At 28.9% G+C, this 17,648-nt stretch overlaps 1 protein-coding gene across 1 annotated transcript; it reads right to left on the bottom strand.

The window, feature by feature from the left end:
• Positions 1 to 3,212: 3,212 nt before the first annotated feature.
• LOC118043605 (cytochrome P450 78A7) lies at positions 3,213 to 5,170 on the bottom strand. Its single transcript, XM_035051627.2, has 2 exons — positions 4,136 to 5,170; positions 3,213 to 4,049 (listed from the first exon to the last, which is right to left on the bottom strand). The coding sequence occupies exons 1-2, from the start codon at positions 5,123 to 5,125 to the stop codon at positions 3,435 to 3,437; spliced, it is 1,605 nt and encodes a 534-aa protein (XP_034907518.1). The 5' UTR covers positions 5,126 to 5,170; the 3' UTR covers positions 3,213 to 3,434.
• Between the last annotated feature and the right edge of the window lie 12,478 nt (positions 5,171 to 17,648).

Raw genomic sequence — 17,648 nt, 5'->3', positions numbered from 1 at the left:
GGACCCAAGAGCATTGGATGTGGGTCTGGCTATAAAGTTGTATTATAAAAGTGTAATAATTAAATATATTAATTTAAAAAAAAAAAAAACCAACATGAAGAAAAAAAACTAACGAAGAAAAAGAAAAAAAAATCTGAATTAATTGGGTTAACCCTTCAAACCAATTTAACCCGTCAAACCATAGGATTCGTGTTATTAAAGTTCGATAACTGAATAGAAAAAAAAATTAACGAGTTTATTTCCAAAATTAACTGGAGTTAACCCCTCAAACTAAGTTAACCCACCAAGCCTAGGATACATGTTATAAAAGTCTGATAATTAAATAGAAAAAAAAATTAACATTAACAAACCAAAACTAAAAAAAAAATTAATTAAAAAAAATTCAGGTTAACTTGTCAAACCATGTTAACCCATCAAACTCAAGATCCGTATCATGAAAGTCTCATAATTAAATAAAAAAAAAATTAACATTAACAAACTAAATCAAACAAAAAAAATTCATTAAAAAAACAAAAATAAATAAAAATGAAAAAAAGAAGAAGATAGTTCTATAATTTAATATAAAAAAAACCATAAAGGCATAAAAAACAAAAAAAAATAATAAAAATAAAAACAGGAAAAAAAACGGAAAAAAAAAAACAGTTAAGAGTTTCACTGTGCACTGTGTGCACTGTGAAACACTGATATATAAAAGGCACGGGAAAGCTACAGTACTTTTCCCACGCCTGTTACTAATGAGGAAAAAAGAAAAAAAATCTGAATCAATTGAGTTAATTCATCAAATCAGATTAACCCATCAAACCTGAAATTCACATCATGAAAGTTTGATAACTAAATAGAAAAAAAAATCAACGGGTTAAACAAAAAAAAATTAACAAACAAAACGAAACGAAAAAAACTGATTAAAAAGAAAAAAAAAAAAAAAAAGAGAATTCTGGGTTGACCTATCAAACCCGAGATCCATATCATAAAAATTTAATAACTAAATAAATATTTTTTTTCACATCAACAAACTAAATTAAACAAAAAAAATTTCATTAAAAGCAAAAAAAAAAAAAACCATAAAGGCATAAAAAAAAAAAAAACAGGAAAAAAAAAAGTTAAGAGTTTCACTGATATATTGCAGAACCAATCTTCACTTTTCAACCTCCCTAATAGAATATAATAATAATAATGTGGAAAAAACTAAAAGGATACGTGGGAAACAGAAAAAATAAAAACAAAAGGTTGTATAGGGAAAGCTACCGTGCTTTCCCATGCATCTTAAAATATTTTATAATATATATAAAAAATATTAATAAAAATTAAAGGTACTGGAATTCTTCAAAGGAAGAAAACAAAAATGGTATAAAATTCTATATATATATATTGGTGTCTTTTGGATTGCCTGTTGGTCCGAAACCAAACAACCAAAACTATTTAATATGCCTTAACGTTTCAATTTAGCACGTTACATTTCGGGACTTCAAATATTCAAATAGCTTGTGTATTTTTGTCATAGTGTCAATTAACTAATACTCTAAAACGTTTGGGTACAATACTATAGTTTCCCACATGTTTTTTTTTTTAATCCCCCCCCCCCATGTTTTTTCTTCAAAATTATCTTCTTCTTTTTTTCATTTCATTGTTTTTATGTTTTTTTTTTCAAATTATTTTTATCGATTTTATTTTTTATTTACTATTGAACTAGTTGAAAATTTAGTTTTATAGTTTTTTTTTTCTTTGAAACATTGTCGATTGCTACAGTGTTTTTCCACGTAATTTTTTTTGCCACAATGTTTTTTTCTAAAGTTATCTTTGTTGATTTTTTTTTTAATATTGAGATGGTTAAAAATTTAGATTTGTAGCTTTTTTTTTTTTAAAAAACATTGTATATTGTTACAGTATTTCCTCACATGGTTTTTATGTTTGTTTTTTATGATCGCTTCCAAAATTATCCACAACTGTTTATTTTTTTTAATATTAAGTTAGTTGAGAATTATAACTATAGTTGTTTCCATAAAACATTATGGATTACTATTTTGTTTTCTACATAGTTTTTTTTTTCTTTTGTTTTTTTTTATATGATTTTTTTTAAATTTGTCTTTGTTGCTTCTATTTTTGTAATATTAAATCGGTCAAGAATTTAACTTTATATATATTTTTTTAAAACAGTGGATTACTACAGTCATTACTCATATTATTTTTTTTTTGTTATGATTTTTTTTAAAATTATTTTGTTAATTTTATTTTTTTAGTGTTGAGTTTTTTGAAAATTACAAATATATATTTCCTCACAAAAACACTCTAGATTACTAGAGTGTTCATTTTTTTTTTTTTTTTTTCAAAAATGATCTTTTTACCTTTTGTTTTTTTTTATTATGTATTTTTTCTAAAATTATCTTTGTATTTTTTTCTTAAAAATATTATAAATTGCAAGTCTTTCCCCATATCATTTTTTATTGTGTTATTGTTTCTTTCATAATTTTTCATAAATATGTCATAAACCTGCACTGCCGGGCATGTCATCTAGGTTAATACAATAAAAATTACTTTTGAAAGTATAATATATTTAAAAATATAAAAAAATAAGTTTTATTATCTTTAAAAATTTATATCTCCATTAACACTTCAAAAAAATTTAATTTGTTTTGAAAAACATTAAACTAAAAATAAAGATAAGAAAGTATAGAAATTTGAATGAAGAAAGATAGAGGAGAGACTACAAACATCAATCTTCCAATTTCACTGATTACGGCAACAACTTCATACTCCTAGTAGAATATCATAATATAATATTATTGGTTCCTATAGTATTTTTTTATATAATGTCATTTCTTGTTTGATTTTTTTTTAAAATTATTTTTATTAATTTTATTTTTTTAATATTAAATTGATTAAAAATTACAAATATATTTCATCACAAGATATTTAGAATACTCCATTTTATTTTCTTTTATTTTTTTCTAAAATTATGTAAGTATGTTTTTTTTTTTTAAATATTGTATATTGCAATAGTCCTTTCCCGCTTGCCCAGGCATAACATTATTTTAATACAATAAAAAATACTTTTGAAAATATAATATATTTAAAAATATATCAAAATAAATTTTATTATCTTTAAAAAATCATTTCTCCGGTAACACATCAAAACAATTCAATTTTTTTTTTTAAATAAAACTGAAAAAATTATAAGAAAACATAGAAATTTGAATGAAGAAAGATAAGAGGAGAGACACTACAAACATCCAATTTCATTGATAACGGCGACAACTTCGGACTCCTAGTAGAATATCACAAAATTGGCGCCATTTAAAGAGTTACATAATACCGAACAGAAAACATAGCCATACTGATAGAAATAATCATAACATATAATAGTAGGGGAGAATAGTCAGTATACAGCTAATTATAATAGAAGTCCGCAAACCCTACACGGGAAAAGCCCTAGATACTTAGTTGTTCATCTGCAAAGCCACAGCATGAAGAGGATACTTCATCTCACAAGACAGCTTCAAGACCTCACTGAGATCCACTGGGTGCTCACCATCGTGAACCCACTTGAAATGGTGCACTAACTTTGCCACCCACAGGGTCACGGTGACTAACCCTAAGTTCTTGCCAGGACACACCCTACGCCCGGCCCCGAACGGTGCCAGCCTCAGATCACCACCTCTCACATCCACTTCAGCTTCTATGAACCTCTCTGGCTTGAACTCCAGCGGGTCTTCCCACACATGCGGGTCATGTGTGATGGCCCACATGTTGACCATGGCAGTGGTGTCGGCGGGGATGACCATTCCATTGCTGAGCTGGACGTCCGAGCTGCACAACCTGGCCCAGGATAACAGTGGGCCCGGTGGGTGGACCCTGAGAGCCTCTTTCACGACCGCCTGCAAATAAGGTAGTTTTGCCACTTCAGAGTCGGTCAACTCAGACAAGCTCCTGTCCTTCACAGCCATGTCAAGTTCCCTACGGAGCTTTTCTTGAACCTCAGTGTGCAAGACCAACTCGGCCATGACCCACTCTGTTAACAGCGCAGTTGTATCTGTCCCTCTAAATATCATTTCCTGCAAGAACAAACTCCGTGAGTCAGAAAACTTTCAAAAAAATATCGGTTAGTAATGGCTCTTGATGCATAGTAAAGGACACGCACCCATAAGACAGCAACCATATCATCATCTTGAAGTTTCTCTTCACCTTCCAAAGACAGAAGAACATCAACAAAATCACCATCATCACCAACTTTTCCCGGCTCACCGAGTCTATGCTCTTCGATTATGTCCTTGACGAGCTTCCTAACTCGAGGAACGAGTTCCGAGCAACGCTTTTGTATACGAAACGGGTCGTAAAAGTAGTTGAGCCATGTCAAATAGTCACACCAGTTGAAAGCACCTAATAGCTCAAATCCTTCGCGGACCATGTCTCTCAGCTCCTCAAGCTCTTGCCTATCTTGCGACATGTCGTATATCTTTCCAAAAACACTTCCCATGATGTTGTTCAACGAGGCAAACTGCAGGTGTTTTCTTAGAGTGACAAAACCGTTGAGTCTTTGTTCGTTCGTAATGTTACGCAGCATGGTCGTACATTCTAGCTGGCGAAGAGATTCATGGGCTAAAATGCGCCGTGGAGAAAATAAGTGAGTGGAAGCTATTCTCCTTAGTAGCCTCCAGTAAGTGCCACTAGGCGCAAAGCCTATGGCTCGGCTAAACATGAGACTTTTAGCCGACTGTTTAATAGGGCGGTCTGCAAAGGAGGGGGAGGTCAAGATTTCTCGGGCAATATGAGGGTCAGAAGCCACAACAACGGGGGTGGAGCCGAGGCTGAATGCCATGAGCTGAGTGTTGGCTCGGCTCCAAGCCATGGAAGCAAGAGTGCGGTGAGCCAAGCCACGGCTCAAAGTGAAAAGGCTACCAAAGACTGGCAAGCCTCGAGGTCCAGGAATGGAGCGGTGACCTTTTCGGTTTCTGCCATTTTTCCATGCAATACCACCCACAGCAAAAGCCCATGTCAAAAAAGCAAGCGACACGAAGGCCATAGCGAGAGAGAACAAAATAAAGCCATCTAAAACACTTTTGGAACCTAGAAATGCTGGAAGAGTGAATACCCACCAGCTTGTGTCTTTTGTTACCAAATTCAGTTCCATTTTGCAAGCAAAAGTTCAAGAACTGAAGGATGGATGAAAAGAGTTTTCTTTGACACCAAGCAGGAAGCTAGGGGGGTATATAAGCGTGTTGGAGAAGGATGTTGTGGTCCTTTGGACAAATTAGGAAATTAACATAAAAAAATTATAAAAAATAACGATTTAACACAGTATAAACAAGTTTATGGTAAAATGGCATATTTTTTATTTTTATGGTTAAGAATCATAATATTTAATTGGGGTCATAGTTTTGGCTGGTCGCGTTATACTGCGGGTTAATTTTTTTATATAAAAAATATAAATAGCTGAAAATTAAGAGTTTTATGTTTTTTTGTAAAAAACTATACCTAAAAATTTTGAGTCTATTGCAATACTTGATCCAAAAATAATATTTATAATATTAATAATAATAATATTAAGCTTACATGATTAAAATTTAAATGAGTTTGGCTGCAACATTAGATCCAAGAGCCTTAAAATATAATAAAACAATAGAAAAAAATTTAATATTACAGAATGAAATTAAACAAAAAAAATTAATTGAAAAGAAAAAAATAACAAAGCAAAGCACTATTTCAATGAATAGTTTTTTGTGAGGAGGGACACAACAAAATCTCCTCATGAAATCATAATAATCTAATGAAAGGTAAACAATCTGAATCAACTGGGTTAACCCGTCAAATCAGGTTAACCCATCAAACCTGGGATTCGTGTCATGAAAATATGATAATTAAATAGAAAAAAATATTTAATATTAATGAACTAAATTAAAAAAAAAAGATTAATTAAAAAGGAAAAAAACAAAGAAAAAAAGCCTACATGAAGAAAAAAAAAAACAAATCTAAATCAATTGTGTTAACCCGTCAAACCTGGTATCCATGTTATGAAAGTTTGATAATTAAATAGAAAAAATTTAATATTAATAAACTAAAGTAAAAAAAATTAATAAAAAAACTTAAAACAAAGAAAACAACCATAAAAAGAAACTAAAGGCATCAGCTTTTTTACTGTGGATTGCAATGTGCAATCTATAGTAAAAAGCTTGAAAAAAAAAAAAAAAAGAAGGTATAGGTTAATTTTTTTTTCTTGCATAAAAAAATATCAAAAAGGCTAAGATTTAAGAGTGTTGGGTTTTTCTGCAAATATATACCTAAGAGCCTTAGGTCTAGCTACAACGCTTGACTCAAGAGTAATATTTATAATATTAATAATAATATTAAACCTACATGACTCAAGTTTAAGTGAGTCTAATTGTAACATCAGACCCTAGAGCCTTGGATGTTGGTCTGTCAGTAAAGTCATGTCATAAAAGTGTGATAATTGAAAAGAAAAAAACAAAGAAAAAAAAACCTTTGGGAAGAAAAAAAACTAATGAAGAAAAAGAAAAAAAATCTGAATTAACTTGGTTAATCCTTCAAATCAGGTTAACCCATCAAACCTGGGATTCGTGTCATGAAAGTTTGATAACTAATAGAAAAAAAAAATTGACGGGTTAACGTATTTGACAGGTTAACCCATCAAACCCGGGATATGTGTCATGAAGGTCTGATAATTAAATACAAAAAAATTCAACATTAACAAACTAAACTAAATGAAAAAAATTAATTAAAATTAAAAAAGCAAAAAAATAATTCCAGGTTAACTCGTCAAACCACGTTAACCCGTCAAACCCAGGATCCGTGTCATGAAAGTCTGATAACTAAATAATAAAAAATTAACATTAACAAACTAAATTAAACAAAAAAAATCATTAAAAGAAAAAAAAATGAAGAAAAAAGAAAAAAAAAACCCGAAAGGCATAAAAAAGAAAATAAAAGAAAAGAAAAGGATAACTCAACCTTTTTACTGTGGACTGCACTATGCAGTCCAAAACCAGGTTAACCTGTCAAACCTGGGATACGTATCATGAAAGTTTGATAATTCAATAAAAAGAAATGTAACATTAAAAAACTAAACTAAACGAAAAAAACTAATTAAAATGAAAAAAAGCAAAAAACAAAAATCCTAGTTAACTCGTCAAATCAGGTTAACCCATCAAACTCGGGATACGTATCATAAAAGTCTAATAACTAAATAAATTTTTTTTTATATTAACAAACTAAATTAAAAAAAAATTCATTAAAAGAAAAACAAACTTGAAAGGCATAAAAAAATGGGGAAAAAAAACAGCTAAAAAAAAAAAAGATAGCTCAACGTTTCACTGTGCAGTGCATTGTGAAACACTGAGTAGTTTTAGTTTATTAGATAATATATAATTGATAATAATGATTTTAATTAAATATTTCATTTCTTGTTACAAATAATAAAGATTACTTCAGAAAGTTTTTATATTACATAAAAAAAAATATTTATATCTAGTATTTATATAGTGGAATTTGATATGAAAAAGTAACCAACAAAGAATAAATAGTGGGCTCGTGCACACAAGGTTGAGCCAAGCAAGAGGAAAACCTCTGATTCCACTCCTCCCTGCACGCGAGGCAACCCCTATACTCTCTAAATCTTTTGTCTACTAAAACCACAATTTTTGAAACACTTGGAATTAATTTTCTAACAGTCATAAAATCCTAACAACTCTTTTATTTTAATTTTTTTTTTGTTAACAACTATAATTCTTTAATTCCCTAACATGTTTTTAATTCTCTAATTTATTTTATGCCTCAATGTTACATGTTAGTAGCCCGTATATACCATGCACTTTTATAGTTAAAGTGTGTTAAAAAACTGTAGTATTATTTTTTTGTGTTTGCAAAGCTTGCTGGTATTTCTTTTCGATCTTAGTTTGGTTGTTTTTGTAACCCTCATTTTATACACATTTATTAAACCTAGACTGGCACGTCAACTCAGGACCTGGTCAACTCGGTGGTTGGACCGATCTGGGTTTGTAAAAAGACCTTCTGGTACAACAATCCAGCAAAACCCAGTTGACCCATGAAGTCAAAAGCAAAAAAAACATATAAGATTTTTAGGTGTGCACACACACAGTAAGCGACAATTGAAGTTATGCCAATATGTCCCCTTTTCCCCTTAATTTCTTGGTTTTATTTTGAAAATTTCTCCTTAAATTATTTAATAAGACACTATTTGAAATGACATAACCTACTTCTTTTCCTTGCTGTTTTTTTAGAAAGTCTACATCTTATCAAGTATCAATCCTTATGGCGACCTTGACGAACTCGGACAAGACCCAGTGTTTTTCTTTTCAAATATAGTTTTTCTCCTATGCCCTTTTTTTCATTTTTTTTATTTGGATATTAAAAATATTTTAAAGTTCATTATATAAATATTAAAAAAATATTTTATTTTTTTAAATATGGGATTTAAAACCTTTTAGTATATATACTCTATGTTCACAAGAAAAAAAGTTATGTTTTTTCAATGTGGGATATAAAAAATTTGGTTTAAATACTTTAACTTAAAAGGATAACATAATATTTTTTTAATGTGGGATTTGAAGCACTTTAATATATATACTCTATGTTCACAATAAAAAAAGTTATTTTTTCAATGTGGGATTTGAAGCCTTTTAGTACATATACTCTATGTTTAGAAGAAAAAAAGTTATGTTTTTTTTAATATAGGATAAAAAAAATCTTTGATTTAAATACTTCAACTTAAAAGGATAACATAATATCTTTTCAATAAGGAATAAAAAAAAAATTTAAAATATTCTTTTAAACTTCATTATTTAAAACATGTATAACCAATATTCATATGATTTCTTTCTTAATTTTTTCATATAAAATATTAAAACTTTAAATATATACTTTTTAATTTTTCCGTGTTGATCCATTAAACCTAGAATGCAGCCCTTTGGCCGGGTCAACCCTCGAGCCGGGTTTGATAACTATGGTTTTAGAGGAGGAACTTGTTAAATCCTAAAGGATAGCCTTGTGTTGAGGAAACATCCTTAAAGATAATGTTTGTACATGCCTCAAGTTATATTTTGTTTATGTTTATTGTATTTTATCACAACATTTATCAATCGTGATATTAATTAAAAGTTGTGGCTCTCAACCGCGACAACAATTAAATATCGCGGTTTTGAACCGTAACATTAATTAAATCCAAGTAGTCATCGCAACCATTCCATAAAAAAAACTAGCAACAAATTTTCTTGCATCTAAATCTAACAAAAAATAGTTCTAATGGAATTTATTATTTAGTTTGTTAATCTGACATTTAATTTAGTTAATGATTTTAATAAGTAAAAAAAAATAAATTTTAAACAAAATTTAGGCAAAGTTTTTCCCAAACAGAAATTATACCTAAAATTTTATCCCGCTTAAAAAGACTTGCAAAAAACTACAATAATCAAACTCAAAAAATTCTTACATTGCATAATTACAAGTAGCCCCAATAGGATCTTAGAGAATAATCATGTTGCAATATTACAAGGATTTTCTATACTAGTGTGATTCCATTTAACTATGTAAAAAACTCGAGTTACTTAAGGCACTTGAGTTAGCCTCTATCTTACCATGATATTAGAGAGATATTTGAATTAAAAAGTAGATCAAATAATGAATTTTATTGATTAGTGCAAGTTAGAATAGAAAAAAAAAAAACAAGTTGTTCAATAATGTATAATGGATAGACATATAAGAAAAGATATTTTATTTGTAACTTTTTGGTTAAAAGTCCTGAAGGGACATATTTTTTTTTTTTTCATAAATGGATACCTTTAATATGTCCAAGATTGTTGATAAAGTATTTGAGATGGTGGATGCTATTCTGGAGAGGATTGAGGAGAAAAAATTTGTGCAAATTTGCAAATAATCATCAATAATGCTACAAATCATAAGGAACAAGACACCATGTGTTAATGGAAAAGAGAAAGATATTGATTTGAACACTATGTGTCTGCCATTGTATCGACTTGATATTTGAAATATTTGATAAGAATCTTGTAAGTTATAAATTTAAATTTCTTATTCAGGTTCATATAAAAACAAAGAAATTATTTGCACCTAAAAAATGAATAACATGGTATTTGTAACGTGTAATCTAAAATTAAAAGCAAACCAAGTCAAAAATCAAGTTGGTGATTTTGGTGTAGTTTTATATGATCTTTTATCTCATGATGATTGGATAATTAAAGGAGAAAAGCATGATGGTTCATCAAACTTTGATTTGGTCGGTGTCATTGATAGTGCAATACGAAGAAAAAAAATAATAAATAAGATAAAAGTGATGAAGAAAATTTTTCTAATGATAAACCATTTCGAGATGAAAATTATGGAAAATATGAAAAATTAGACTAATAATTAAGTTTAACAAGTTAATGTTTGAATTTGAAAAGTTTTTAAAAATCCAATAATGGTTTAGGTTGCAATTAAAAACTTAATTGAAAAGAGAAAGAAAAAGAAAACGGCTTGATTTGGCTCAATTGGTGAATATGATCAAATTAAAAAGTTAATTAGGAGCTTAATTAAAAAATAAATTCAACATTAGGAGTCAAAAGGGTTAAAATTGCATAAATTTACGGTCAAATGATGAATTGTAACAATAGATTAAATCTTGGTGTCTAATTGATTTAATTAGGAACACAATTGAAAAGAAAAATGAGATTTAAAAAAAAAATTGATCTAAAATGCATAATTTTAAAAACCAAGGACTACACTGGAACAAGCCCCTAAATTCAGGGCTTTGATTAGTTCATTCAGGGATTGAATTGAAAAGAAGATCTAAAATTAAAACCCTAATTGAATAAAAATTGAAATATCCAAAAAGAAAAGGATTGTAGTGAAAAAGTTATAAAATTCCAGAACCAAATTGAATTATTAACCTCTCCAAAAACGACGTTGTTTTTATAAGCTGAAACCAAAAAGAAAAAAGAAAAAGAAGAATAAAAGGGAGCAAGCGAAACGACGTCGTACCACCTGAAAAACTCGCTGGAATGCATTTCTCCAGCCCTTTTTTCAAGCAATCTTCAGCCACAGTCCTCAGTTATGATTGATCTCCAGATACGATACAATCACATTGAAAATGATTTTCAACATTCCAGCTATATTTTTAACGTGGAAGATTATGTGTGAACGCCCCAAATCACTCCCCAGATCCTTGCAAAGCATCAACCTTTAAAGATTATTCTGAAACGTTCCATGGCTTTAATGTGATGATTTGAGTGATTGCTGCCCTGGATTCCTTCTTTTTTTGTGCCTATAAATAGTAAAGATGAGAAGAAGGAAATAAACGTACGGAGACACAGAGGTTAGAGGGGAGAAGAAAAACAGTGCTAGTAAAGAAAAGAAACAGAAGCATTCATGCTGTTTGAGAAAAAAAAAAAAAAAAGACAGCAGAAAACTGTCCCTCTTGTTGCAGTAGCATTAGTGCCATAACGGGAAAGATTTTTTTTGAGATCTACAATAATATTGAACATTCTCGCTGTAGCAGCAGCAACATTACTAAGAATAAGAGTTTTTGAAGTATGTTCAAAAGGTTCTACAAGCCAAAAAGGGGTGACAGCAGCAGAAGTTCATCATCAAATTCTAGATCGTAACAGCAAGTTGTTGATTCCACTTTTGCTTCTCTTATCCTGGACTGTAGGTACCCAGGAAACACAACAAACCTACTTGTTCTTTACTAATGCATATAGCCTTACATTTTGCTTGCTTGCTGGTGTTTTAATATTTTCATTTCCCGTGAAGATTGCCACGAGACAAAAAAAGATAGAAAACTAAAGCTATTGCAAATGTTGTTTTAATCTTCTGTTTAGCTGAAATCATGAAAATGTAGACGAAATTATGCAAAATCAATGCTTGGGTACAGTTGTTGGAAACACAGGTGTCATTCCCATCTGCAGATTTTCTGAGGAGTTTTGAGTGATTTTCTTTTGGATTGCATCTTCCTAGATAAGATTCTTCTTTTGACCTTCAATGACAAAGTTGATGATCATTACATACCCTCTCAAACTCCCGGTTCAATTCGGAAGAAAGCATTTCTATAAACCTTCTCAGCTAAACCAGTTGCATCATGTACGTTTAGCCTTAATGCCTTATCCCATGTTGCCTTGCTTTTGAAATTACGATGTCATAATGATTAATGAGCATATTTGTTATCAAATTAAAAATGTGATTTATTTATTTTTTAGATTAAAATTTTATTGGAATTTAATCTCAACATATGCTATTTAATATAAAATATTAACATAATTTAAACAAGTTACAAGTAAATAAAAAATTAATCATAAAAAATTCTTAGTTTACATGTTTTGGTAAAATTAAAAATTCTCTTAAAACTTCTATCCCATATAGAAAAAAAAAAAAACAAAATTTTCTTGTTGTTTATGAAGTGAAAATTTAGAAAGTTAAAATTATAGTCAAAGATTACCTAAATTTGTAGAGGAGATATGTCTTAAGTGAAGTGAGCTTTAAGTGAAGTGGGCTTTAGACTTAAATTTACATGTGTAGCTTAAGATTAAGTTTGAATTAATTGTAAAACTAAAATTTGGACTTGGGCATGGACTAAGAATAATTATTTCTTTTAGCATATGAATGTTAACAGTCTATTCCAAAAGTATTTTATGGTGGCTAATCAAAAGTTGAATAATATGAATAAATTATTTAATATTTTAGCTTTCAAAATTCACTAAAAAAAGGGGGGGGGGAAGCTTCCAAAATTTACTATAAAAAGGTCAACTTATATTTTTGTGTTTTTTTTATGCTTTGATTTTCATTCCAAATTTAAAGCCATGTTATTGAGGGATATTTGAATTACATAATTTTTAGTTCAAAGACCTTGATTGGAAGTGCATCTAAACCAAAATGGTGATGTTGAAATCTTAGGAGCTATATTATAAACATTATATTTACACAAATGAGAAGTAGTAATTAAACCTTAAGGACAAAGAACTCATATTTGACAACAACAAAAGTTATATTTTAAACACTTTTTTTTTTAATTTAAACATAGTTATTTTTATTATTAGCATGCATTCTAGGACTTTAATTTTACATCAATTGCAAGTATTATATAGTCCATTGAAAATCTCATTATAGTTTTCTATAAATTGTTTTTCATCTACTTGTTATAATCCCTTATCCAACCTAATTATACAATAACAACATAACTTATTAAAATCACAACCACAATAATAAATACTTAATAAAAAAATATATGATGCATTATAAAGGAACAACAAATATCTTAATTACATAATGTTAATTTTACTATACAATGATGTTTTACATATAAAATCAGTTCAAAATCTTTTTCTTCAGAATCCTCCTCGTCTTCATCTTCATCATCGTCATGTCTATTAACATATTCTTCATTTAATTAAAGCTGGTTAATCTCATTAACTTTATTATGTCTATTGGTACTTAATATATCATATCAACATCAATATAAATATGCCCAGTAACATGAAATTTGAATTTTCTCCTAACTCAATAAATAGAGTAATTCGATATGGATCAATTAACTCATCTAATTGAAATACATCGTCTCTCATTGTTACTTTATCATTACCATCTTTAACAACTTTGAAACGACTTCTAAGTTTAGTTTTCATAACGAAAAACCAATCGACTCTATTACTATCATTTGTAAAGGAATGAATATATGTATAATACACTTGTTGGTACTGTTTGGTAAAAACAAAAACATTATTTATGTTGCCAAGTCTATCTTTTTTTATTAATTTTAACCAAACCATGGTGGTAAGAATCTACTATAATTCCTCTATTGGTATCATATCAATATCATTTAAATAAAAAGATTGTATTGTATGCCTTATGATATTGCAACTCAATCACATCTTCTAATTTACAATAATAATTAACATCAAACTCATTCGAAGTTGATTCTTTAACAGAAACCCTACTAATATAAGTATTTTCACCCCCACCATACTCTTCAATATGAAAGACATATCCATTAATGAAATATTTGTTATAACATATATCTCTCTTTATGATATAATCAAAGTAAAGGTTAAACAAGGAAATTTGGATTCTAGTATAATTGTGCATATTGTCTAGTTTTATATTATCAAACACAACTCTCAATTCAACCATTAAGTTGGGCTAAAATTATACTAGGAGTTTTCAGATATATTGTTGTACATTAGGTTTAACTTTCAGCTCGATCCAATGGTTGGATTGAAAATTATACATTGGGTTAAAATTTTAGATCAATTGAAGTTCATGAATGTCTTGTGATACAGGTTAGTAGAAGCAATAATATATATATATATTTTTTTTTTTTTTCAACTTTTTATTTGGAAAGAATTCTTTTTCTTGTAATACAAGAATATTCAATAACTTGTTTTTAGGAGTTTTCTAGTTGTAAAAGATCTTTAATAAGCAATAACATGGTTTCCAAGTGTGACAATGATTTCTTTAATATTCTAAAGTTCTTTTCTTATAAGGATTCTTATCTATTCTAACTACACAAGAAAGAAAAAAATGGGTTGGTGGTTTTTAATTTTTTTATATAAGAATTTCTTATTCATCCTAGTTACATAAAAAAAAAAAGGGTCAATGATATTTAATTACAAAATATTTTAAGAGTTTCCATATTCTATAAGGAATCTAAAGAGTAACAACTATTACAAAAATTTTCATGGGGTTTGTATCCTTTCTTTGTATAGTTAGGATAGATAAATAATCTTTATAATAAGAAAAAAGATTTTGGAATATTAAATGAATCCTTGCCACCCTTAAAAATTATGTTGTTGCCCACTAAAAATTCTTGTAGAACTATGAAACTCCAAAAAATAAGTTGTTTAATGTCCTTGCATTATAAGAAAAAAAAAAAAGTATCTCCAAATAGAAAGTCTACAAGTCAAAAGAAAACAAATAACAAAATCTATATTGCATCTATTGTCTTATATTATAAGACCTTTTAAACTTCAATTGAATTAAAATTTTAACCTAATGTATAAAAATATGTCTAGAAACTCCTAGTAAAATTTCAGCTTATCTGAATTCAATGTTTGACAAATATCTTCTTGTTGTTGCATTATTTGACAATCACCATCCAAGATGGAAAAATATTGATAAATTCTTACTCGAAGACACTTCACCATCACTATCATATCTTGGGATGCGGTTGATTCTTGTTCTTAAATGAGACTTAGAATAATGTAAGATATATGTTGAAATCTCTTCAATAATATAAGATTCACATATCAAAGCCTCAACATGCATCTTATTTTTAACCATTTTCTTAAAGTTAAATGTCTCTACTTGGAAGTAAATAAAGATTCAATAACCAAATGTTTTTTTTTTTAAATATAGATGATTATTTAGGATGCATATAATCTATAACCTCTTGAATGGATACATTCATTTATAGGTTGATGCTCCATTGAGTTGACAAAAAAAAGAGGAAAGATCATTTTAAGTTTATAGATTATCTCATCAACGTTCATTTTAAGTTGCTCTATGTGTTGGATATGCAACTTATTTGAGCAAATATCTCTAAAAAATTACTAGTATCCTTGAATGCATCTTATATCTCTTTTAGACTTTTCATTTCATTCAATCTTTATTCCTCTAAATTCACCAATCTAATTATTTTCAAGGCATATTTATTAGAAAATTATGGACTCTTAAGTCATTTGTAAATAAGAAATTATGTATTCTTGTATAAGATAAATATGGTTTTGGGCTTTGTGACACAATTTTTACCAATTCCATATAACATGGGTCTAACATGCTTGCTAGACCCAAGATAATGGACTTAGGCATATTGGGTCGTCATCTTGGGTCTAGTGTAGTTACCAAACCCATGGTACTTAGGTCTGGCATGAGCACTTAAACTTAGCATGGTTGCCAGACCCAAGGCTATTGGATTTGGAATGGTTGTCAGACCCAAATACCTTGGGTATGACACCTAGAATTTGCATAATTTTTGTGAGCCAAGCAAAGTAATGGTTTTGACGAAGATCAAAATACTCGTGCAAATGTGTTTAATGGTCTTAGGACATATAACTAATAATTTCTTGTGAACTTATGATGAATTGTTAAGAAAAAAACAACAAATACCTCTGTTAAACACTGTTGAATTTTAATAAATAGATGCAAAATTTAAGCTAAACTATGTTATGTCAATACCAATTGTTCTTTGCAATTCAACATTAATCTTGCAAAATATCACAAAAGTAAGGTAATGATTTATCCATAATGAGCTAATAAATGCCAGGAAAAGAGTTTCTAGATCATGGTAAAAACAAAGCAGTGTTGAGGCAAATAACAAACTAAAAATTTCTTTTCAAAAGTGAGAGTCAAAATCCATTTTGAGCTAGTTGCCCTGCGTGAATCAAGTAAGCCAGGCCAAGACGTCGAACCTATGAATTGTATTGTAGACTCCACTGTGATTATAATTTGTTTTTTTAATCTACATTTTCTTGAATCACATGATATCAAAAGTAGATGATTGTAAAATCAAACATTAACTCAATACCAAGATGTTTTTTTAGATCACGATAATCTCATAAAAGACAAAATGAAACCAATTATGAAATTGAATTTTCAATTAATCTAGTATTTAAGGATGAATATAACATTAAATGATGAATTATAACCATTATTACTATAACAATTACTATTATTATCGTTATTATTATCATTACTAATATTGTCATTATTATTACAGCTACCACCATTACTACTATCAGCAATAAGTAATGTCATAATTGTTATTAGTATTATTATTGTGATCACTGTCATTATTATTATTATCATTGTTGTTGTTTATATTATTGTTATAATTATTATCACCGTTACTTTAACTAATATTATCATTATTTTTTTTCTTATTACTATCATAATAATTATTATTACTACTGTTATAACCATAATTATTGTTGTTGTTGTCGCCTTCGCTCCACAACGACATTTTGTTTTATGTCACTATGCTAAACTTAGTTCATGTTTATGCTCAATATGTAAGATAACATAAACTTTAACAGCTAATAATATAAAGAGAAATTAAAAAAAAAACATAAGTAGTAACATAGATATAAAGGTTTTACGATGTAGAGGAGTTAATACACAACTAAGACAACGAGAGTGAAATCCAAATAAAAATCAAAGCTTGTCCATTGCAATTTTTTCCAAGTCCACATAACATGAGTTTAGCATGCTTGTCAGACCCAAGATGCTAGACTTGTGTAGCTTGGGTCTGACTTGATTGCTGGACCCATGACGCTTAGGTTTGAAATGGTTGTTAGACTTAAATAGCTTGGATCTAGCGCCTAGGATTTGCATAATTTTCGTGAGCCAAACAAAGGTAATGGTTTTTTTAGGACTAAAATACTAATGCAAATGTGTTCAATGGTCTCAGGATATCTAACTAATAATTTCTTGTAAACTTCTAATGTATTATTAAGAAAAAAAAAAACAACAAATGCCTCTGTCAAACACTGCTGAATTTCAATAAATAGATGCAGAATTTAAGCTAAACTTTGTTATGTTGATACCAAATGTTAAATACATGCTTGCACTTTTGCAACTTTAAAAAACTCTGATTAAGAATAAAAAAAAATTACTCTTGTAAGCTTCTCTTATTAACAATG

This window comes from Populus alba, chromosome 7 (assembly GCF_005239225.2).
Source record: "Populus alba chromosome 7, ASM523922v2, whole genome shotgun sequence".
NCBI lineage: Eukaryota > Viridiplantae > Streptophyta > Magnoliopsida > Malpighiales > Salicaceae > Populus > Populus alba.
This window is presented reverse-complemented; position numbering and strand designations above follow the sequence as displayed.